General features: G+C 41.4%; 1 protein-coding gene across 3 annotated transcripts; it reads left to right on the top strand.

Annotated features, from left to right (window-relative positions):
• The first annotated feature begins 744 nt into the window (after window positions 1–744).
• Window positions 745–22,264, top strand: kdm5a (lysine (K)-specific demethylase 5A). 3 transcript variants are annotated; one of them, XM_017693918.2, is made up of 28 exons: window positions 745–2,223; window positions 3,107–3,184; window positions 4,089–4,211; window positions 4,394–4,564; window positions 5,896–6,096; window positions 6,988–7,066; window positions 7,230–7,321; window positions 7,468–7,626; window positions 7,827–7,946; window positions 8,117–8,275; window positions 8,415–8,596; window positions 9,639–9,801; window positions 9,943–10,062; window positions 10,982–11,176; window positions 11,545–11,726; window positions 12,777–12,901; window positions 13,002–13,152; window positions 13,292–13,409; window positions 13,746–14,101; window positions 14,257–14,395; window positions 14,500–14,679; window positions 14,789–15,505; window positions 15,777–15,905; window positions 16,479–16,623; window positions 16,960–17,180; window positions 17,823–18,260; window positions 18,649–18,685; window positions 21,189–21,322. In XM_017693918.2, the coding sequence occupies exons 1-27, from the start codon at window positions 2,077–2,079 to the stop codon at window positions 18,664–18,666; spliced, it is 4,908 nt and encodes a 1,635-aa protein (XP_017549407.1). In that variant the 5' UTR covers window positions 745–2,076; the 3' UTR covers window positions 18,667–18,685; window positions 21,189–21,322. The 3 variants fall into 3 exon arrangements, with proteins under 3 accessions (XP_017549407.1, XP_017549406.1, XP_017549405.1); XM_017693917.2 differs by lacking the exon at window positions 18,649–18,685 and having other exon boundaries at window positions 750–2,223; window positions 13,295–13,409; window positions 21,189–22,264; XM_017693916.2 differs by lacking the exon at window positions 18,649–18,685 and having other exon boundaries at window positions 750–2,223; window positions 21,189–22,264.
• Window positions 22,265–22,704: the final 440 nt, after the last annotated feature.

Below are 22,704 nucleotides of genomic sequence, written 5' to 3'. Positions count from 1 at the left end.
TTTCTACATTCTCTACATTTCAAAATTTCTACAATTAGTTTCTACATTCCATCATTTGAGGTTTTCTCTATCCAGGATGACTCACCTGACTATATATGTCCAAATCTCTGTGGACCAGTGCTGATAGCTTTTGCACCACTAAACTCCGAAAACATGCGTTCGTCAAGAACATGAATGTTCTCCTAATATATTGAACTGAAACGGGATTGCAAATCTGCAATCTGAGGTTTTCTTGGAGTTTGGAAAACTGTCTCTCACGCCAGCACAGCAGGTGGCGCTAGTGCACCTTTCACGTAGGTCTTCGCGTCAAGTACAGCATTATTTGTTCGACGTTAACACAAAGTATACTATAACTACACTTAGCATGGGCACGTTTATATGTGTATATATATATATACACACATATATAAAGTGTGTATATATATACATATATACATACACATGCATACACACTTTTTTAAGTGATTAATTAATCGCACCGATTTACATTTGGATCTCAGGGTTTGTTGACGGAAGTCGTCCATTCCGCTTCGGGCCGGTGACTTCTGCTTACGTTACATATTCATGCGCAGTGAAAAGAAAGAAAAAAGTTCTCAGCGCACAGTTGGATGCAGAAGTGTACATATCACTTACATACATTAAATCACTTACAAAATACAATTTAATCAAATAACATTAATAATGAATACTGTTTTGAGCTTCTCCGTCAGACGAAAACTCAAACTCTGTAATGAGGAAACAGTGGACGGCTACAGTAGATTTAGTAACTTATCTGTAATTCGGTTTTTCTATTCTTCGGGTAAAGAACTGAAGTGCCTAGCAACAAGTTGTGAACATTAAAGTGACTGGTGAGCTTCACACGATGCACGTCGCTTTTCAACTTTCTACCCTTGGTGAGCATAAAGAGCTTAGACTGTTCCGAGGCTTTTGTTTTCAAGGCATTTGCCCGCTGCGACACTGCGCTGCACTACAGCGCTCTTGTGGTGAACCGCGGTAGTGCAAGCTATAAAGATTAGCCCAAAGCCGCTAGCTAAGCTAGCAGCGACCTTGCTAAACCCAAGAAAAGATAGAAGGTTGAGGCTTAAAAGATGGACTAAAATTTCCGCACGGGTTACACCAGACTGGATTACGGCCAACGCTTCGGGAGAGAATGTTATATAGATATATTTTTTCCAGTAAAGTATCGTTCACTTAACTAGTTAACCTAACCGAGCTAATGTTACTCTGAAGATGCAGGCTGGATGTCGGAGGCGACGGAATACGGCGTTTTAGCACCGGTTACATTTTTTTTTAAAGGAAGTAACATTTAATTCTCTTACTGTAACAACTCATATACCTACTGGAATGCGGATTTGTTGGCTAAACGCGACGTAAACCGAGTTTTTGGACGAAATCTGATGCTAGTCACATAGCCGGCTAGCTAGCCAACGTTTTAAGAAATTGTCTCAGGAAATTCGTCCCAGCCGATTAGAGAAGCGTCTACTCTGTTGATATTACAGTGCAAGTAACGTTACTGCTGAATTAAGAGGAGGAAATGCGTCTAGCAACGCTCGACAGGAAGCATTTTGTACGTTGTTTCGAGGTAAATGTTTAGCCTACCAAGATTCAATTCACTGTTTATAAATGAACACCGAGGACTTCTCTGTCCGGTAGTGTTAAAGCAGGGGAGTGGTGTGGGAGTGCTGCGCTCCGGATCAGTCTGCAGTTAAACAAGATGATGGACAACTATCTTAAGGACATTTAATGGCATTTAAGGACTTTTTCCCCTTTCTCCCTCCGAATAACGACTTGACCTTACTGTGACTGTTTTGGAGGTGCTGGAACTGTTGTGGTGCGTTCAAGACGTGGCACGAAATGGAAATGTTTTCATTGTTCGTGCCGAAGGCCACGATCATGGCGAAGAGACAAATCAAATAGTTCCTTGTCTCCTCTTTTTATTATTTGTTACGTCTTTTGCGAGGTATTCATACATGGGACACCGACAGCCTGGACTTGAAAAGTATACTTAGCCCCATGCACCTTTAAATGGCTGAAAATCGCATGATTGTAAAGTAAAGAACACGACTTTAGCACATCATGTCTATGTACGCTGAATTCGTCCCTCCTCCCGAGTGTCCCGTTTTTGAGCCCAGCTGGGAAGATTTTTCGGATCCGTTGGGGTTTATAAGCAAGATACGACCCATTGCGGAGAAAACAGGCATCTGCAAGATCAGACCACCTCAGGTAACCCTAAACTCTTTTCCTTTGCCATGTCATTTTCTCGGTTCAGGGTTCTGGTATTGCAGTGATACAAACAACATCCTTCAGTAAGGAATCATAATGACCGTATATGAGCACTGTTGACTTGCTCCTGACATCCTTGCATTCGTCATCCGATGTCTCACCAGGCATCAGGCCTGAATTACAGGGTCCCTCATTTTATGAGCTTTCATAAATGAATGAGCTTATTAAACCGGTTAGCTTATAATTTGAACCCTTTATTTCTTGTTCTATAAGTGTTTTAGTTTCACATCCAGTTGTGATTTGATTTTGTCTCAGAAGAGTGCAGTGCAAATGTTCCTCTGCTTTTCCAAGTTAAAATCATGTATACATTATGTGTCTAAGCATATCCAGACCTCTTCTAATTAGCATTTACTTCAGCACTCACGCCTCGTATAATAACCAGCGGAAGGTATTGCCAATAGAACACATGTGCCTGAGGTCACCTGTTCAATGTCAAACGTCATCTAGAGGGGTGTAAATCCCCTCAGAACCGAGTTGAGTTGAGGTGGCATATGTGATCCAGAACTTATCATCCAACATCAGCACCTGACTTCAGTATTGCTTTTGTGGCCAAATGCAATCAAATCCTCACAGCAGTGCACCAACATTTAGTGCAAAACCTTCCCAGAAAAGAAGAGCTTGTTTCAGCAGGAAAGGGGAACAAACTCCATATTAATACTCTTGATTTCAGAAGAATTATTGGCGTATATATTGCATAATAGTGCACAATAGTTCACAGTCTGAAGTTCATTGTCTGTCCAATAAAAACAGATATGAAACACTGAAACTGAGTTAGTTGATGAATTCAGCTCATGTGTTCTTTCTTTTGTCTTTTCATCCGAAGGACTGGCAGCCTCCCTTTGCTTGCGATGTGCGCAACTTTCGCTTTACTCCCCGAGTCCAGCGGCTCAATGAACTTGAGGTAAGTTTAATTTCCATTTCACTTAACAATTCTTTACCAGTGATCTGCACACACTGCTCTGCATGAACATCTAGTTATGTACAGTGTCTCCACTATTGCTCTGTATGTGGCAAATACATCTTTTGTATCACACTCAAAGTGTTTATAAAGGATGCTTTTGGACAGTTTAGCAGTTCTTTAGATATTTGTCTGACAAAGGTTTCTCCTCACTTGTGTACACTGTGTCACATTAAAACCATGTTAAAGGAGTACTGATGAATATGACTGTAATAATGCACAAACAACATTGGGGACCAGTTATCATGCATTGATTTGCATACTTCTGTCTTGCCCTGTGGGTGGAGCGCAGTGGGTAGCACTGTCGCCGCACAGCAAGAAGAGCTTGGGTTTGGTTCCCCAGCTAGGCAGCCGGGCTCCTTTCTGTGTGGAGTTTGCCTGTTCTCCCTGTGTCTGCGTGGGTTTCTTCCGGGTACTCTGGATTCCTCCCACAATCCAAAGACATGCAGTGAGCTCAATTGGACATGCTAAATTGCCCCTAGGTGTGAGTTTGTAAGTGAATGTGTGTGTGTCTGCCCTGCGATGGACTGGCTACCTGTCCAGGGTGTTTCCTGCCTGCCACCCAAAGACTACTGGGCTAGGCTCCTGCCCCCCATGACCCAGAAGGATAACACAGTTTAGAAAGCGTGTGTGTGTGTCTTGCTCTTTACTTGGTTCCATTCCTTTTTAGTAAGTTTATAATTTTTGGGTGATTTGTTGCCCAGGATTGTCTATGTATATAATGTTATTGGATAAAACAAGTTTACTGCAGCCATCAGTGCTTTTTGCTAGAAATAGAGATGAGATCAATGGTTTTGTGTTCTAATCATCTGTCTCTGTTTTTCTTTCTGTTTCTTGCCTCTTTCAGGCGCTCACTAGAATCAAACTTAACTTTTTGGATCAAATTGCAAAGTTTTGGGAGCTCCAGGGTTCAAAACTGCGTTTTCCTCATGTGGAGAAAAAAGTACTGGACTTGTATCTTCTCAGCAAGGCAAGGCTTCGCTTTGGATAATGTACTATTATGTGCTCTCCATCTATTAATTTTTTTAGGGTCGGTGTACAAATGTTGGAAGAGCATGTGACCAACTCGAAATCATGAAAATTCACAATGTTTGTGTCTTGTAGAAACAATAGTAATATAGTAATTTGTTTTCAATTTCACTGTCTGTGAAGGTTGTGTCTGCTGAAGGAGGTTTTGAAATGGTCTGTAAGGAGAAACGTTGGTCTAAGGTAGCCACTCGCATGGGTTATCCATCTGGGAAGGGCATGGGCTCTCTACTTCGTTCTCACTTTCAAAGGATCCTCTACCCCTATGAACTCTTCCAGTCTGGAGCTTCACTCTCTGTGAGTTAGACTCCTCTGCTTTCTGATGCACCAAAACACTGAGTGTTATATTTTATGGAACATATCAGGTCTGGTCCAAATCATTTGAATGCTTAAATATTTGTTTATAGATAAAATATATAATAAAAACATATTAAAGTGGCAGCGTAGCAGCATTCAAATGAAGAGAAATACACAAACGCCCATTTATTTGTTTGGCTCTAGTTTTGACTATTCATACGAAGACTCTGAATGTCCTTAGGTGCCCGTTTAACCGTCACTGAGCTGAGAGATGGAGGCAGAGATGGCAGGCTTGTTAACCGAGTTAGCAGATTGAAGTTATAAACTGGAAAATCTAAATCTACAAAAACTCCTCAATCCTGAGTGAGATTCATGTTGGCTTTTTCTTTCATGATGGAACTGAATTTGGACCGCTATGTTAGCAACCACTATGTTACATCTTAAACTTATTTCTGTATCATCGATACTGTGTGAATAAGCAAAAACCATCAGAATCATCTGTCTGCTTATCTGACACAACGTTGCAGTGTATCTCTTTCTCAGTATCTTTTGGACGTCCATCACAAAATGGATGTATAAATGTATAACTAGGCTGTTTGTTACAAGTCAAATACTGGAATATTTTGAATAAAAACAAACAAGTTTTCAAAGCTTGTAAAATGGTATTCGGGCTAAACTAGTAAGTGCAGAATGTTTGTAACTCGCCTAAGAATTCAAAGTTGCAATGTTTATTCAGTAAGATACCATTATATAGGCAAGACATACAGGTAGTTTTCAGAGTTTTGTCATGATGATGGACCATCATTGGTACATAGTAAGCAGCATCCCATTTAGTGGATTTGTTAAGTCCACAGCCTTGTATGAAAACAGAATACTGCTGCACAGCTGTTAAGTCTCACCCAGTTTAACCCCTTAAATGGCCAGGGCCTGTCAACAGGCTCAGAGTTTTATTACATACTTCTATAACCTAATAGTAGCTCAACTAGTTTGTATCAAAGTGCCTGTAGTTACAGAATAGAAAAACAGAGAAACAAACATTTTTTGCATCATGCTTTAAAAGATAGGGCCTTAAACACCTAAAAAAAAAAATAATAATAATTAATGTTGAAAACATAATTGCAAAATTGAATTTGTTGCTGAATTTATGGATTTAGAAAGTGTAGGTATACATTGTGCTGTACTTTTTGAGGTTATCAAAATACAGTGTATATTAATATGCCATTTCTGTCCTGTCACAATTTTTAATTTTTTTTTCTGTTTCTCTTCGTCATGAAGTGTATCATGAGGATTATAGATATTTATGTTCGCACATTGTCACTTGTGTGCTATAGGGCATTCACCGTTTGTACCAGGAGGGAGATGAAACTGAGGACATAGATGAAGGAATAGAAGGTGGCTATGAGGAAGAAGAGGACGATGAAGAAGAGAAGCCAAGAGAGAAGGAAGGCAGGGAAAGGGACTGCCTTGGTGACAGACCACAGAACAAGGAGCATCCTATTCCAGAGAGACGCTCACGACGCCTCAAGTCAGAGGTAAGTTCCATGTGCAATTCTTTTAACTGCTCGTACATTAAAAACCTGTCTAAACATTTAAATTCATTGTAATTTCATTCACCCTAATCATCTAAATAGCTGTTTTAAAAATAACCTGTGTGTCACATGTAATCAATGTGTAATACTGTCATTAGCTTGTGCATATACAGTCAACAGTCAGCATTGCCAATTTTCTGTCATTTTACATTTTAATGTTTAGAATCATGCACTTGAGGTAGAACAGTACATACTGACTACATTTGGCCACTGACAACACAACTTATTGTTTTTTTAGAGTGCGTCCATACTAAGTAAAATTTAAATGAAATCTTCTTTTCCACAGAATGTAGTGGAATATTTAGCAACATGGCAGCGTAGACTACATTAATATAACGTGGTTATTACTATGGTTTGCTTTATGGTAAGAAAAAGCACTATACACAGGACTGCACAGTCAGTAAAAATGACTGGCATTGGGTGTTTGGACAGGGCTAAAATGTGTCAAAAAGGCAGTCATTTCTGGCACATCAACTTCAAGTAAACATTCTGAAATCAAAAGGGAGAGGAAATTAGACTCAGGTATCACAGGCTTTTTTCTATATTTAATGAAATGGAAAATAACTGGACAAAACTGCAAAAGACTTTTTCAGGTCATTGATTATCGTGTCTTCCTTTTTTCTATTGTGGCGATACACCCTCCTTGTATTTTGTAAGTTAACTGTATTGTCAATGCATCCCTCTGTATGTCCTAGATTTCTAGCTGCCTCTAGACAGCCTGGTTAGGGGGACATGTTTGTGATTCCAGCATAATCCTGCACTTTGTCTTATGTCTTCTCAGAACACCACTAGGATGTTAAGGTTATTATTTTTATTTTATTTGTCTCCTTTCAGAGAGAGAACAAAGAGCCCAAAAGCCTGCAGATCTTTGGCAGCACTCCCAAGGTGGTTGGACTGGAGATTGTTCCAGCTGGTAAGACTGTTTTTTTACATTCTGACCCTGATGTGCTCTGCCTGTTGAATTTACTTGGAGCAGGTGCTGAAAAGAATACAAGAGCATAGTGCTGATTGTTTTGGAAAAGAAAGGTTGGCATTTTATTTCCTAAGAGTTGTACATCTGGCTTTTTGTAATATAGATGATGGGTTTATTAAGAAGCAGCGGCATCTCAAGGCTCAAGCATTTGCCATTAAGATGCGGCCACGCAAAGAGACTCTGGAAGTCAATTTTGTGAGTACTTTGTGTTTGTATATTTTAGTTTTCAGTATAACTGTGTTCATATTTTTCCTGAGGCTTCCATAATAATGGAAAAGAAAACAAAAAACTTCTGCATTTTCATGTGTCCAACACTGTATATAATCCATATCACGTCATAGATCGACCTGTACATGTGCATGGCGTGCGGACGTGGTGATGAAGAGGACCGCCTCCTGTTGTGTGATGGGTGCGATGATAGCTACCACACATTCTGCTTGATTCCACCCCTTCAAGATGTGCCCAAGGGTGACTGGCGTTGTCCCAAATGCATAGCAGAGGTATGGAAGCCTGGCATTCTCTTCATTTCCTTGTTTATCGTGATTATGTGCACCTCCTTCTACACCCACATGGTTTATTTTAACATCTGTAGTTCTCACCATTGATGGGAGGGTGTTTAGCTTGTTGTCTTGGTGATATTTATTAAACCAGTTAAATGATTAGATTGGGTTGTGTGAGAATGCTCCTCCTTTTCTCTCAGGAATGCAGTAAACCTCGAGAGGCATTTGGTTTCGAGCAGGCTGTACGCGAATACACCCTTCAGAGCTTTGGCGAGATGGCAGACCACTTCAAATCAGACTATTTCAACATGCCAGTTCATGTAAGGCCACAGGTTGCTGTAATTTGGATAAGCCCCATAAGCGTCTAAATAAACACTAAATAAATCAAATAAATAAACATTTTACAAGTCACTTTATGTTTGAATTGCTCTCCTCTCAATCAAATCAAAATCACAGAATTATTATTAATCACTGTTATTGTTACTCTCAGATGGTTCCCACTGAGCTGGTGGAGAAGGAGTTCTGGAGACTGGTGTGCAGTATAGAAGAGGATGTAATAGTGGAGTATGGAGCAGATATCAGCTCCAAAGATGTGGGAAGTGGATTTCCTGTCCGAGATGGAAAAAGGAGACTTATAGGGGATGAAGAGGTAAGGTGTGCTTATTTTTTAATTTTCCAAATTCAATGTTTCTCATTATCTGTTTTATTTAGGAGCAGATGTAGTGATCTCTCTGAAAACATCATGATTTGTCTCAGTTTGTGTTATCTCAACAATGTTTTCTCCCTAGGATTATGCCAATTCGGGATGGAATCTGAACAATATGCCAGTGCTGGAGCAGTCTGTGCTTGCACACATTAATGCAGACATTTCTGGCATGAAAGTACCCTGGCTTTATGTGGGCATGTGCTTCTCTTCCTTCTGCTGGCACATTGAGGACCACTGGAGCTACTCAATTAATTACCTGCACTGGTAAGGTGGCACACAGTGTAGAGTATTGCAAGTTGAATTTGAAGTTTTGCCCATGTGTTTCCATCCGTAGAAGTGCTTGATGAGGTGCTACTGAGCAGTTTGACTGACATAAATTAAGCTTGCTTATGAATCTGGGCCAGCTTTAAGCAGAGATTACATTAATATAGTAAGTGTGACCTTATAGGAGGAAGTTTGCTCTCTCCAGAGTAGCTCTGTCTGTACAAGCTATACAGACAGAGCTAGGATGTTGTACAAACCCTCTTGTGTGTTCAGGTATCATAGGGCATGAATGACATGGTCTTTCCTCATTAAACATATATGGTCTGTGTTTCTTGTAGGAATATTAGATGATATTTTGTTTAGTTACACTATATTGCCAAAAGTATTCAGTTACCCATCCAAATCATTGAATTCAGGTGTTCCAATCACTTCCATGGCCACAGCTGTATAAACCCAAGCACCTAGGCCTGCAGACTGCTTCTACAAACATTTGTGAAAGAATGGGTCGCTCTCAGGAGCTCAGTGAATTTCAGTGTGTTACCATGATAGGATGCCACCTGTGCAAGTCCAGTCATGATTTTGGTGTAGAAGAACTTGACTGGCCTGCACAGATTCCTGATCTCAACCCAATAGAACACTTTGGGTTGAATTAGAGCAGAGACTGTGAGCCAGACCTTCTTGTCCAACATCAGTGTGTGACCTCACAAATGTGCTCTGGATGAATGGTCAAAAATTCCCATAAACACACACTCCTAAACCTTGTGGAAAGCCTTCCCAGAGGAGTTGAAGCTGTTATAGCTGCAGAGGGTGGGCCGACATCATATTAAACCCTATGGATTAAGAATGGGATGCCACTCAAGTTCATATGCGTGTGAAGGCAGACGGGCGAATACTTTTGGAAATATAGTGTATGTAGGAGTATAAAAGTTAAGCTTCTTAAAATCTTAATGTAAAATCGTTTGGAAAGTAGTGCAGATTTGACTTGAGTTGTGGTGATTAGTTGATGTGGTTAAGTTGTTTTTCCTTTTCATTTGTGGATAAGGGGAGAGCCTAAGACCTGGTATGGTGTTCCAGCCCATGCAGCAGAGCAGCTGGAAGCAGTGATGAAGAAACTCGCTCCAGAACTGTTCGACTCACAGCCAGACCTCCTTCACCAGTTGGTCACTATCATGAACCCCAATGTTCTTATGGAACATGGTGTCCCGGTGAGTTCATACTGTGCATGTCCGTTTCTGATGGTTTAATTGTGTTGACTGCTGGTAAACATGCAAAAGATCAGGGCTTTTGGTTTTTGGGCCAGGTCTTTCTTGGTCATTTACTAGTTTCTCTTTTTTTGTGGCACACAGGTGTATCGGACTAATCAGTGCGCCGGGGAGTTTGTGGTGACCTTCCCAAGAGCTTATCACAGTGGTTTCAACCAGGGTTACAACTTTGCTGAAGCTGTCAACTTCTGTACTGCAGACTGGGTATGCCCAATACTGGCAACTCAGCAGCTGTCAGTCATGTTTTCTGAAAATGTTTCAGATGTTTCTCATATATGCATCCAGATGTGATATCACTAGCATCAGTGAAAGTATTGCTCTAAAAATGTGTTGCTCTGAGTACTTTTGAACTTTTACTGAATTTAAGAGCAGTCCGGTAACTCTCTTAAATTTGAGGTATTCTACATGGAGATTCACTAGAAAGAACTGTTACTCCTGTAGGATGAAGCAATCTGAACCAAAAAAAATATGCTACATACCTTGAAGTATGTGTAATCAGTTGCATTACATGTGATGCTGGAAGTGATTTCCGTTTTCTGGTAGACACATTTCAACAAAGCGCTCCATGTTCCTGAACATTTCGGCAAGCATATGGGGGGAATAGCAGCGATTTCATTTTAGATGTTTTCCTTCAAATCTTCCACAATGCGAGGCTTGTTCTGATAGACTTTTCTTTTGAGCAAAGGAAGAAGTCTGGTGGTGTCGGATCTGGCAACCGTGGTAGCCAAAGAAATTACCCTGTTGCTGAAAAAGGGCTCAATTTCTGCTGTACTGTATACTGTACACCACCATCCTGATGAGAAGTCAACTGACTGAGTAAAGGGGTATGGTGGGGGTATGCACCCAAACGGAGGTTAAATGTTGTGATGGCTGTCCTATGCGTGCCTCATCACATCACTCCAACACAGGGGCTTGCCAGCTTGTTTGAGGCTCCATATACCGAGGAGCACATTGCATATTGTTTTGTTCGGATTTGTACTAGTGAGAGTTATTACTGAATATTCAGGGAATCTTTCAAGTGAATCTCCGTGTACTAGTTTTTCAACTTTGCCCTGAATTATTAGAGAATGAATTTACTTATTTTGTGTGGCTTAATGTAATTGTTCATGTGTGCCTTGTGTAGCTGCCCATGGGCCGCCAGTGTGTAGCACACTACCGGCGTCTGCAGCGCCACTGTGTGTTCTCCCATGAGGAGCTTCTGTGCAAGATGGCAGCAGACCCAGAGAGCCTGGACGTGGAGCTGGCTGCAGCTGTGTACAAAGAGTTGGGAGAGATGATGGATGAGGAGAGCAGGCTCCGACAGGCCATCAATGACATGGTAAGACATCAGGTCCTGATACAGGCTTGGTTTGTTTCATCATGGCAGAAGTATGACCTTGTGCTGTTATGTATACTTAATACTGTTGGGTTGTTATGACTTTAATGATTGAAACCTCACATCAAGAGAAAAACAGTGAGCACTTAATAACTATTTTACATGTGCCAATAACTTCAGTATCTTAATAACAGCTCCTAGGATTCAATTCAGATATGTTCACATAATGATTTGCTTTGTAATTTAATCTAGATTGAAAGTAGGCACAAATGACGTAACTTGGATAACAAGGAAAGTAGCTGAAGTCACTTTTCCAGTCTTTTTCCGTTGTAATGGTAAACTATACGGTGTTTGACACTCTCTACCTGCAGGGGGTGCTGTCCTCAGAGCAAGAGGTGTTTGAGCTTGTCCCAGATGATGAGCGGCAGTGTTACAAATGTAAAACCACTTGTTTTCTGTCCGCACTGACCTGCTCCTGCAGCCCTGATCGCCTGGTGTGTCTGTACCATGCAGCTGACCTCTGCGACTGTCCTCTCACAAACAAGTGCCTCAGGTGAACAGACACACTCCATCACGTAGTCCATTACATACACAAGAACATGAGTCCGGTTAGGCATGAGCAGATTGACGATGGTATTGACTGTTGATCATGGTAGATGATTTAAAGGTCTGCATAAACTCTGTCTGTGGCTTTACAATGTACAAAAGTAATTATATTTGTCTTTCAGTCTTTCTTCCAACAAGATTTCTTATAATATATACCATTAATCCATGTCCTGAATCAGCCATTATATGTTGTCTGGCTTTAAAACGTTCAGTAGCAGCGCAAAGTAGATCTTTTTTTACCTGTGTATGTGTTTGTTAAACTGATGAAGCTGTGCAGCAGCTTTCCACGTACTGAATGGCTTCCCTCACAAACATGAACTAGGACTTAAAAAATTTTACGTTGTGATCACTTATTAAAAACAAAAAAGACAACACATAGTTACATTAACAGTAGCCTTTAGGCTACTTCATATGGCTAAGCTTTAGCCATTTTATTATTTTAACAAGAAGAGATATAGGCTATGAACATGCAGTTTATTAAACCTACAGCAAAGATTACAAGACCATACCAAGAACAAAATTAGCTCACCAGAAAGCATGTTCATTTTTGTACTTTAAGCAGGCATGGCAAGTAATGTGGTGTTACCACATAATTGTACTCAGACGGTGCGTTAGTGGCGACCGGATGGTCAGATGATGATTTCTCATGGCATGTCACATGGCTATGTCAGGTCTTAATGTACATTTTGAGGTCATTGGAAATTTCGGCTGAAAAATACCTCTAAAAGCACACACCTGAATGTCATCAAAGAACAAGAGATTTTGTTTTGCTATTAAGGTCAGAAAGTGTCATCATTTCTGTACTTTCAGACATTATGGCAATGAATTTGCTCAAAATAGATCATTGTTGTTTGTATGTTTGTTTTAGCAGTGAAGTTGTTAGAAATTATATCTCGCACACAGATAAAGCCTACAAACAGATCTACCCTGGAGAATCCACTGCTGTGTGTGTTAAGTGGTGTATGCTGATCCCTCTGTCTGGGTGGGTGTGTTACAGATACAGATATGATCGGGAGGAGTTCCCTGCAATGCTGTATGGAGTGAAGTCACGTGCCCAGTCCTACGAAACCTGGGCCAAGAGAGTCACTGAGGCATTGGCAGCCGACCACAAGAACAAGAAAGGTGAGTCTCTCACTCTGTCTCTCATTCTGTCTCTCGCTCTGTCTGTCGCTCGCTCACTCACAGATGGGTACATTCGTCTTTCCTCTGTTCCATTTCTCAGATCTGATTGAGTTGAAAGTGTTGCTGGAGGATGCAGAGGACAGGAAGTACCCAGAGAACAGTCTGTTTCGCAAGCTGAGAGAGATGGTGAAGGAGGCAGAGACCTGTTCCTCTGTAGCCCAACTGCTGCTAAGTCACAAACAGAGACACAAGTCAGTAATTTAACAAAACATGCCATAACAAGCATGTCATGTCTTTATGAACTGTGGATGGATGGAATACATGTTTCAAAATTGGTTAAGTTAAAATATATGACTGATTTCCCAGACTGACTTATTTTTGTGATTTAAGAAGGGAGCGCACGGAGAGCAGCCGTATGCGCACTAAGCTGACAGTGGAGGAACTGAAGGCATTTGTGGAGCAACTGTTTCGCCTGCCCTGCATCATCAGCCAGGCACGACAGGTCAAAGTAAGCCAAAAGCATTACTCTTAACCAAAGTGGAAGTCTCAGTCCAAGTCTTGTGGACGCCATGCACTGCACATTTTTATTTATTTATTTTATTTTCTTTGCTCTGACGCACTTGACTCAGTTGAAGAATGGAAACAGCACTCTCTGAGATTAAGAACCACTCTTGGACTTTTATTGTCTTTTTTTTATATATACCTTTCTGCTATTTGAAGTCAAAGCCTATAAAGAGATTTCAGCATTCTGATTCTTTTTTCTTTTTTAAACATTCACCCACCCACTCCTCCTTGTCCTCCTCCTCTTCCTCTTCCTCATCTTCTTGTCTACTATTCACTCCAGGAGCTGCTGGAGAATGTAGAAGACTTCCATGAGCGGGCACAGGTGGCCCTGACGGATGAGACCCCAGATTCGAGCAAGCTGCAGGCCTTGGTGGACCTAGGCTCCGGGCTGGATGTGGAACTACCAGAGCTGCCTCGGCTAAAGCAAGAGCTGCAGCAGGCGCGCTGGCTGGACGAGGTGCGCCTCACCCTGCAGGAACCCCAGCGCTTTACCCTGGAGCTCATGAAGCGACTCATCGACTCAGGTGTGGGCCTGGCACCGCACCATGCTGTGGAAAAGGCCATGGCAGAGCTTCAGGAAATCCTCACAGTGTCTGAACGCTGGGAGGACAAAGCCCGTGCCTGCTTACAGGCCAGGTAACACCGAATTAGACTCATCTTACTGCTTTTTTATTCAGTGGGACATCAATTAATTCAGTATGTGTATTGTTTTTTTTTTTTTCATTCTTTCATTCTAACAAAGTGAAATGTAGAGTTATGGCATAATGTTCAATGTTTCTCTCTGACCTCAGACCTCGCCACAGTATGATCACCCTTGAAAGCATTGTTTTAGAGGCAAAAAATATACCAGCCTACCTGCCTAATGTTCTGGCCCTCAGAGAAGCCCTCCACAAAGCCAAAGAGTGGACAGCCAGAGTGGAAGCTATCCAGGTACAACTTCTGCTAATGTTTATGGTTAATCTCCAAGAATGGAGACAGCTATAATCTCCAACATTTGTTACAGCTGTGAACTGTATGGTTTCTTTGGTTGGCAGAACGGCAGTAATTATGCCTACTTGGATCAGTTGGAGGCACTGTTGGCAAGGGGCCGCTCTATCCCTGTGCGTCTGGATCCCCTGCCACAGGTTGAGTCCCAGGTAGCCTCGGCACGAGCTTGGAGAGAGAGGACTGCTCGCACATTCCTCAAGAAGAATTCTACTTATACCCTTCTACAGGTGAGACTGAAAACATCAAAGCAAGAATTTAAGAGCATTTGACATTTCTCCATGTGAAGCATTCCTAAATTTTGAGTAGTAGTCTCACTCTTGAGTTTTTATCTCTCAGGTCCTAAGTCCTCGCACAGACATTGGTGTGTATGGCAACAGCAAGAGCAAACGCAAGCGAGCCAAGGAGCTCCTGGAGCAGGAGCGTGGGCTGGAGCTGGACAGCCTAAGCGACCTTGAAGAGAGCCTTGAGGAGGTGCGTGAACCATCTGCAGTAGTGGCAGCCTTCAAGGCCAAAGAGCAGCAAGAGTTGGAGGCCATCCATTCCCTCCGTGCTGCCAACCTGGCCAAGATGGCCATGGCTGACCGTATAGAGGAGGTCAAGTTTTGCTTGTGCCGTAAGACGGCTGTGGGCTTTATGCTGCAGTGCGAACTTTGTAAGGACTGGTTCCATGGTGCCTGTGTGCCCCTGCCCAAAACGGGCTCACAGAAGAAGGTGGTAGCTGGCTGGCAGGGTAGCAGCAAGGAGTCTAAGTTCTTGTGCCCGCTGTGCCAGCGCTCACGGCGGCCTCGGCTGGAGACCATCCTCTCGCTGCTGGTGTCCCTGCAAAAGCTGCCTGTGCGGCTTCCCGAAGGTGAGGCACTGCAGTGCCTGACTGAGCGAGCCATGAGCTGGCAGGACCGAGCACGGCAGGCCTTGGCCACCGACGAGCTTTCTTCTGCCCTAGCTAAGTTGTCTGTGCTCAGCCAGCGCATGGTTGAGCTGGCAGCACGTGAGAAGACTGAGAAGATCATCAATGCAGAGTTGCAAAAGGCCGCAGCCAACCCAGACTTGCAGGTCAGACTGCGATTTTATTGTAGATGAAGTTCCACTAGACCCTTTTAACCTTTTAAATTCTGGGCTTACTAATACTAACTTGCTTTGTGACAATATTTATTGCCTGAAAAACACTACATAAATAAAATTTGACTGAATAGGACATCATGTGCTCATATGCTCCCTTCATCCCTTGAATGTTATGCCTAGATAACATCATGAATGCTTTGAGTTACTGTAATGTTAGAGTTGCTGGGATGTATTTCACTGAACCTGTTACCTTCCTTCTCAGGGACACATTCAGACGTTCCAGCAAGCAGGCTTCAGCCGGGCCACCTCACCACGGCCCTCGTTGGACTATGATGATGAAGAGACAGATTCTGATGAAGACATCCGTGAGACTTATGGCTATGACCTGAAGGTAATTTTAGACAAAAGCCTTTCAAATAAGATGAGCTACCCTTCTTAAATACAATGAGCCCCTTGTTTTTTTCAGTGAGAATAGTCATTTGGAAAAAAGGGCAAAACATATTACATTTTTAGTTTTGTAACATATCCATAGCTAAGTTGTACAATGCTTACACACTGTGACATACACATACAAACATAATGTCTACTGGTTTGGATGTTTGCATCTGTGTGTATCTGTGTGTATCTGTGTGTATCTGTGTGTGTGTGTGTGTGTGTGTGTGTGTGTGTGTGTGTGTATCTGTGTGTATCTGTGTGTATCTGTGTGTATCTGTGTGTGTCTGTGTGTGTCTGTGTAGAGATTGGATATTGATGTCTGTTAATGTGTAAGTGTTGTAAAAGTATGGTTGGTCTGTCCCTGTTGCTGTATAAATGTGGTAGAATGTGGTATGCATGTGTTGCTGTGTAAGTGTGAAACTTCTATTGTCAGTTTCTGTGTATCTGTGAGCTAATGTGTAACTACAGACAAACAATTTGTTTTTGCAAATGTACTTGGCCAATAAGTACTCTCTTCCTCTATTTACAGGATTCTGGTGAGGTAAAGCCCTACTTGTTCTGTGATGAGGAGATCCCTGTGAAGTCAGAAGAAGTTGTCAGTCACATGTGGCCAGCCACACCGTCTTTCTGTGCAGAACATGCCTATTCCTCTGCCTCCAAGTCTTGTCCCCAGAGTAAGAAATAGCATAATTCAAGTGTATTTGACATGTATTTACTTTATGATTGAAGGACTTTTTAAAAGAACTCATGTGATGCTAGTTAACTAGTAACAGCGTTGCAGTCTTAGTAGTGTTTATATTTGACTTGGGTCCTACCTTTCATGAGTTCTGCACATGAATGTTTAAATATATGTGAAATACATGCACTAGTTCCGTTCCCATGATTTGGTTGTACAGGTGTGTGTTTCCTAACTACATTTAAAGGCCAAACATAATACAAAGTAACTGAAAGAAATAGGTCAGGTTAGTTTAACAGAATTAGAAACAAGTTCCACTTTGTTCTTTTTTTAGACCCAACCACCCCGCGCAAGCAGCCTAGGAAGACACCGCTAGTTCCCCGCAGTTTGGAGCCGCCAGTGCTGGAACTGTCTCCAGCTGCCAAGGCCCAGCTGGAGGAACTCATGATGGAAGGGGACCTGCTGGAGGTCTCATTGGATGAGACGCAGCACATCTGGAGGATTCTGCAGGCCACGCACCCACCCTCAGAGGAGCGCTTTCTGCAGGTCATGGAGGTGAGAGTGTGTCCGGACCCCCTGCTGTGATGTGTGTGTGTTGCGAGAAGACTGGAAGCTAGCATGTGGCTATATAGATTAAAGTAGTGTGACATACATGGGTTCAGTTAATTTAAGTTTATCCTCCTGCAGAATCTCTTACCAAAACTATTATAAACATCACCCATGTTTTTATTTTTTTAAAAAGTCACAAATAGGTTTAGATTAAAAGCAGTTATGATTTATTGCAAATGACTTATTTGCTTATAACTGCAAATTACTTATTTGCATATTTAACTGGCATTCTTGAAGAAAAAATGTCTACTTAAAAATGTTAAATGAAATAAAGTGCCAAATCAAAAGCAGGAGGCTATTTAGCTCAGTGAGACATGCATTATTATGCTATGACATTTGGTGAAGGTGCAGCAACAATTTAGCATAGATGTCATTGTCTCTCATTATTTGTATCATAAAACTGTAATAGAGATTAGCCAAAGTGCTCATCATGAACTGGTAGACTGCTGATTTTGGCTCATTCTTATCATGCACCATTAGTTTAGTTATATGAGTGTGTCTACATTCTATCACACATACTTTTTTTTCCTGTCTGTAAATGTCTTATTTTTTTATCTGTCGTTCTGTTTTTCTTTATCTGTCAATCAGTCAGAAGAGGCTCTACTGGAGAAGCCAATGAAGCTGAAGGTGAAGGATGTGGAGAAGAAGAAGAAGAGAAAACTGGAAAGAGCAGAGCAGCAGCTGTTACTGGCTACAACGGGTGTGGAGGGCCGACCCAAATGCAAAGACACAAAGAGGGTCCTGGAGGTGGGTGGTAAGCCCAAGAAAAAGAAGCTCAAGCTCAACCCGGACAGGTCACGGGAGCTCAAACAGTTAGCCAAGCGCCTTGCCAAGGAGGAGAAGGAGAGGAAGAGGAAAGAGAAAGCTGCAGCCAAAGCTGAGTTTGCCAAGGAAGGGCTTGAGAGGAAGAAGGAGAAGAAGATCCTGGATATTCCCTCCAAATATGACTGGTCAGGTGCTGAGGACTCCAACGATGAAAACGCTGTTTGTGCAGCAAAGAATTGCCAGAGGCCGTGCAAGGACAAGGTTAGTAAAAGACTTAAGGTTCTCTTGGCCAGTGGCTGTCTTCCAACAACCACACTAAAATCATGCTGGGCATTCAGCTTATTTGCTCCTTATATAGCAGTTGACAGATCTGTCTGGGCTTTTCTTTGTTGATAAGCTTGAGTTCTAGTGGTGCTAAAAACAGCCATTTTTTATGTCACAGAAACCAAGCTCATCAGTGCCTTAAAAACATGAGAGAGGACCTAGGTTTTATATATCATGGCCAGCTTTATTGCCTTACTGACCAAAAGGCTGCAGCATAATTGGAGAAAATGGCTTTCCAAGCAGACTCTCCATGCAGGGTCACTAAAGGTTATAAAGATTCAGCTGTTGGCTCTTAATTGATTCATGTATGTTCATTGGTTAACAGGGTGCAGCAGAGGTCTAGGCATACAGGATTTGTCCAGGTCTGCTATACAACCTGTATTTGACTGCTTTTTCTCATACCAGAGTAGAAAATGTCTGGTGAACAAGGTAACTTTAACTTAAATTACAGTGAGGGCAAACAAGTATTCAGACACTTTTGTTATGTGATCTAGTGCATAGATATCCACTTCATATTAACACACATAATCTCTTTTGACTTCGTGAATATGAACAAATATGTATGTGTTCATAAGCATGATGAAACAAAATTGATACGGGCAAAAAGTATTCAGACACTATTAAAGGTATACATACATATAAAGGTTAGAAATATAATAAAATCAAGTTACACATAATAATTCTGCAAACATCAAAATGTTCTTTTGCAATTTGCACTAAATAATGATTAATTAACTCAAATCGAAAAAGCTACAGAGCCATAGCAAAGATCTTCAACTATCAGTACAACTGATTTGATAAGTTTCAATCTGAAAGTTCATATGACTAATCATCCCCAGGCAGGTACACTGCGCAAGATTGCTCGCAGACTAATGATAAGGAGGGTAAGAGAGAAGCCAGCAGCCATTTATTGTCAAAAGCATCAGTGATATCAATAATAACAGTAAATATAGAAAATAACAAGGATAAGACAAATAACTTTGCCCACATCAATCCTTGTACTAAAATGGATCTTTTTAATGTGAACACTGAAAAATTTCGTAACCATCAGTTTAGACTTTCGCATTATATTTCTGATGCAGTAAATAATTATGTCCCTAAAAAATACAAGGCATAGCTCACCTTGCACCTCCTCGTGCACTGCAGTATATTGCTCAAGCAGCCAGTGTTTAATGAAAATGAGCACACTACACAGTCGCATCACTGTAGAGCAAGGGTCAGCGGTTCCGGCTTTTGCTGCCCTGTTGCGGATCCATAGCACAATTCAATTTTTAGGCAATAATAATATAATCCTCCTTTAAAATAATAAAAAAAAGCTCTGTTGATAGTTCTAACACGGTTTCAACAACAAACACTTAAGCTTTAAAGGCTGGAGTTGTATGTATAACTGCTAATTCATCCTTTAACCCTGAAGATGAGCACGCACATTGCTTGTCACCATAGCAACCACCAGTCTCACCTAGTAACATTAACTAACTAAAAGACAAGGAGACAATTGAAGATGAACATCGATGATTTGAAGACAAGTTGACTTATTTGCATTTATAATCATTCCAGCTGGTTTCTTAATGCATTTAATCTGCATCGAGAAAATGTCCAATCACTAAAAAGTTGTGAAGCTGAAGCTGGCGACTGAGAAAAGTGGCCATAGCTGAGCTAAACTAAGGTGGTTTATATTTGTTGAAAGGGTTGCCGACCTCTGCTCTACCATCTGAAAAAAAAGGCTACGTTTTGTTCATTTTGCATTTTAACACTTAAGATATTTAAGCTCTGGCCAGTAGGAGGAGCCGTGCATGACCTCACCTGTGAGAACAGCCTTTGGCTCATGAGCCTACTTTTGTTTCACTGTTGAAACAAATGCATGATGTAGAACATGTGTGAATTCTATGTATATAAGGGAAAATTGAGGCGAGTTCATTGTTTTACATATGCTTGGCATGGAATGGAACCAGGCAGGGCAGTGACAAATGCGAATGATAATCACATGCACATGAGTACCTTATTTCGATGCGCATAAGCAGATTCATGAGTTGTGCTCAAATCAGTGCTTGTTCGGTCATTGTGAGACGGTTTCCTGAATCAAATGCAGATTAGTTCATGCATTGTTCTGGTTGATCAAATCTGCGCTCAGTTCTTTGCAAATTTGATGGATAAGGGCCACTGTGTGTAAATTTGAAGTGGATATGTTCTGAACGTATATTAAATAGCAAATATAACAAAAACAAAAGTGTCTGAATACTAGTTTTCCCTCACTGTGTATAGCTTTATTCCGAGCTGACAACAAGTGGCAGTGTAACTGTAGGGCATGAACCATCTGTTGGTGTCTGAATTCTGTTTTCTCTTCCTCTTCTTTTGTTTGACAACGTAAGTGCATATACTTTGGTTCCATAGATTCAAAGAAGTCTATTGGTGTGTTTTCAGAATGCTCAAATGAAGTCAAAAACCTTTTGAAGATGAAGATCTAAAACAGAGGGATTCTTTCTTGCCACTTTGAATGTTTTTCCCCAACCTTTGCTTGCCTTTTTTCCCCCAAATTGTTTTTAGGCATACATAATTCAGGGAAGTTGGCTTGTCTTACACTGATGATGTTGTATTAATACAGCATATAAAATTAATATGAAACACGCTCATTTAATAAATTGCTAGGAAAAACTTCCAGAAGGCACTTCATGGAGTCTTACTGTCATGAATCTTACTAGTAACAGACATAGAAATCCTAGAGCAGAGTGCTGCAATGTTTATTAGGACGTTGGAGAAATTAAGTGTATGAAGTTAGTGGATATTATCAAACAAGTAAATATGTCATCAAGATCTGAGATATTCATCCAAGATTTTTTTTCCCCTCTCTATTTCTCTGTCTCTCAGGTGGACTGGGTTCAGTGTGATGGCGGATGTGATGAATGGTTCCATCAGGTGTGTGTAGGCGTGTCGTGCGAGATGGCCGAGAGTGAAGACTACATCTGCTCAGCTTGCACCCGTAAGGCCGCAGGCTTCAGTGGGCCAGGGATGGGTGTTAAGGTGGGCGTAGAGACTGTGGTCATGACGTCGCCCGTGTGCAGCACCCAGACACTCTCCCCCATTCCCCAGCCAGAGCCTCAGGAGGGCAGCTAGCCCAGAGAGCCAACCAGACTGCATACAGTTCCTAGAGCAACTCCATTTTAGTTCTGCACTGCCTCCACACCCTCAGCCAGTTGGAACGCAGATCCATGCTCCCTTCTTGTTTTGATTAGTTGCCAGAAGGAGAAAGAGTGGACTATGATGCAGAATTCCAGAGTTGCTGCAGTTTATAAAAGCCTGAGGAAAATGCATGAGCGACAGTAACTTCCTGTCCAGGTGTTTTCAATTGAGGGATCTATGCATGTCGATATTTAAGTGATCTGACTGGAGAAATTCAAAAGAGGACAGAGTACACTGGGAATCTTCCACCTCATACCTTTGGATTATGATCATGATCTCAATCAATAATCATTGTTCGCTAATCTAATGCGGAATTTTCCTCCAATATTTGGCCATAGAGCTGTTTTTAAGCTTAAGATCTCAGTACCACCATGAATACACTCACATTAGTGAGTTTGTCATGATTGGGCCAGTCTGTGTTTACACAGATGTGTTTTGACCAGCCTACATGATATTTTTTTTCCCTGTTGACAACTCTACCAGCAAATCCATATCTACCTACACCGTGTAAATTGGAGACCCCGGTATTCCATAGGACAGTGCTGATCTGCGTCAGGCTTTCCATCATTACCAGCCTGTAGGACTACTAACCTGCTCATCCCTTGGTGCATAAACACGTTATCACTCAATATGTAGAACTAGTTTAAAATTGTTCTATGTAGGTAAAATATTTATGATGTAAATAGGTTTTATGCAATCCATGTGAGTTGATGTGGCTGTTTTCGTTGCTCACCTTTATTAAAACTATTCCTAGTGAAACAGTGCAGGAGTATTGTTTTTATTTGCCCATTTAAATGTGTACAATAATTTACAAAAGCATATTTTTGGATGTTTATGATGAGTTGTAATAGATTTGCCTTGGGCTCCTTTCTTTGTTCACCTTATCTCTTGTAGTCCTAAAGAGAGGAAAATACAGGTCTTTGATTTATCTATGTTGTAACTCTCTGGGGTCCACAAACTCACCTATGTGTCAGATTCAATGTTTCTGTGTATATTCATCTGTCTTTCCAATAATATAACGCAGCAATACAGTTCAAGCATTTCCTGAATCTGTAGAGGCGCCATTTCAATTCCATCTTATCACAAGATCATAGGTGACTTGCATCCAGAGTTATGAGGCTATGAAGAGGGGTTGAGAAGCACATCATCTGCCTTACACCATGTGTAATTGGTTGATTTGTTTGCCTGTCTATGTGTTGTGACC

The sequence above is a fragment of the Pygocentrus nattereri genome, chromosome 1 (assembly GCF_015220715.1).
Source record: "Pygocentrus nattereri isolate fPygNat1 chromosome 1, fPygNat1.pri, whole genome shotgun sequence".
NCBI lineage: Eukaryota > Metazoa > Chordata > Actinopteri > Characiformes > Serrasalmidae > Pygocentrus > Pygocentrus nattereri.
This window is presented reverse-complemented; position numbering and strand designations above follow the sequence as displayed.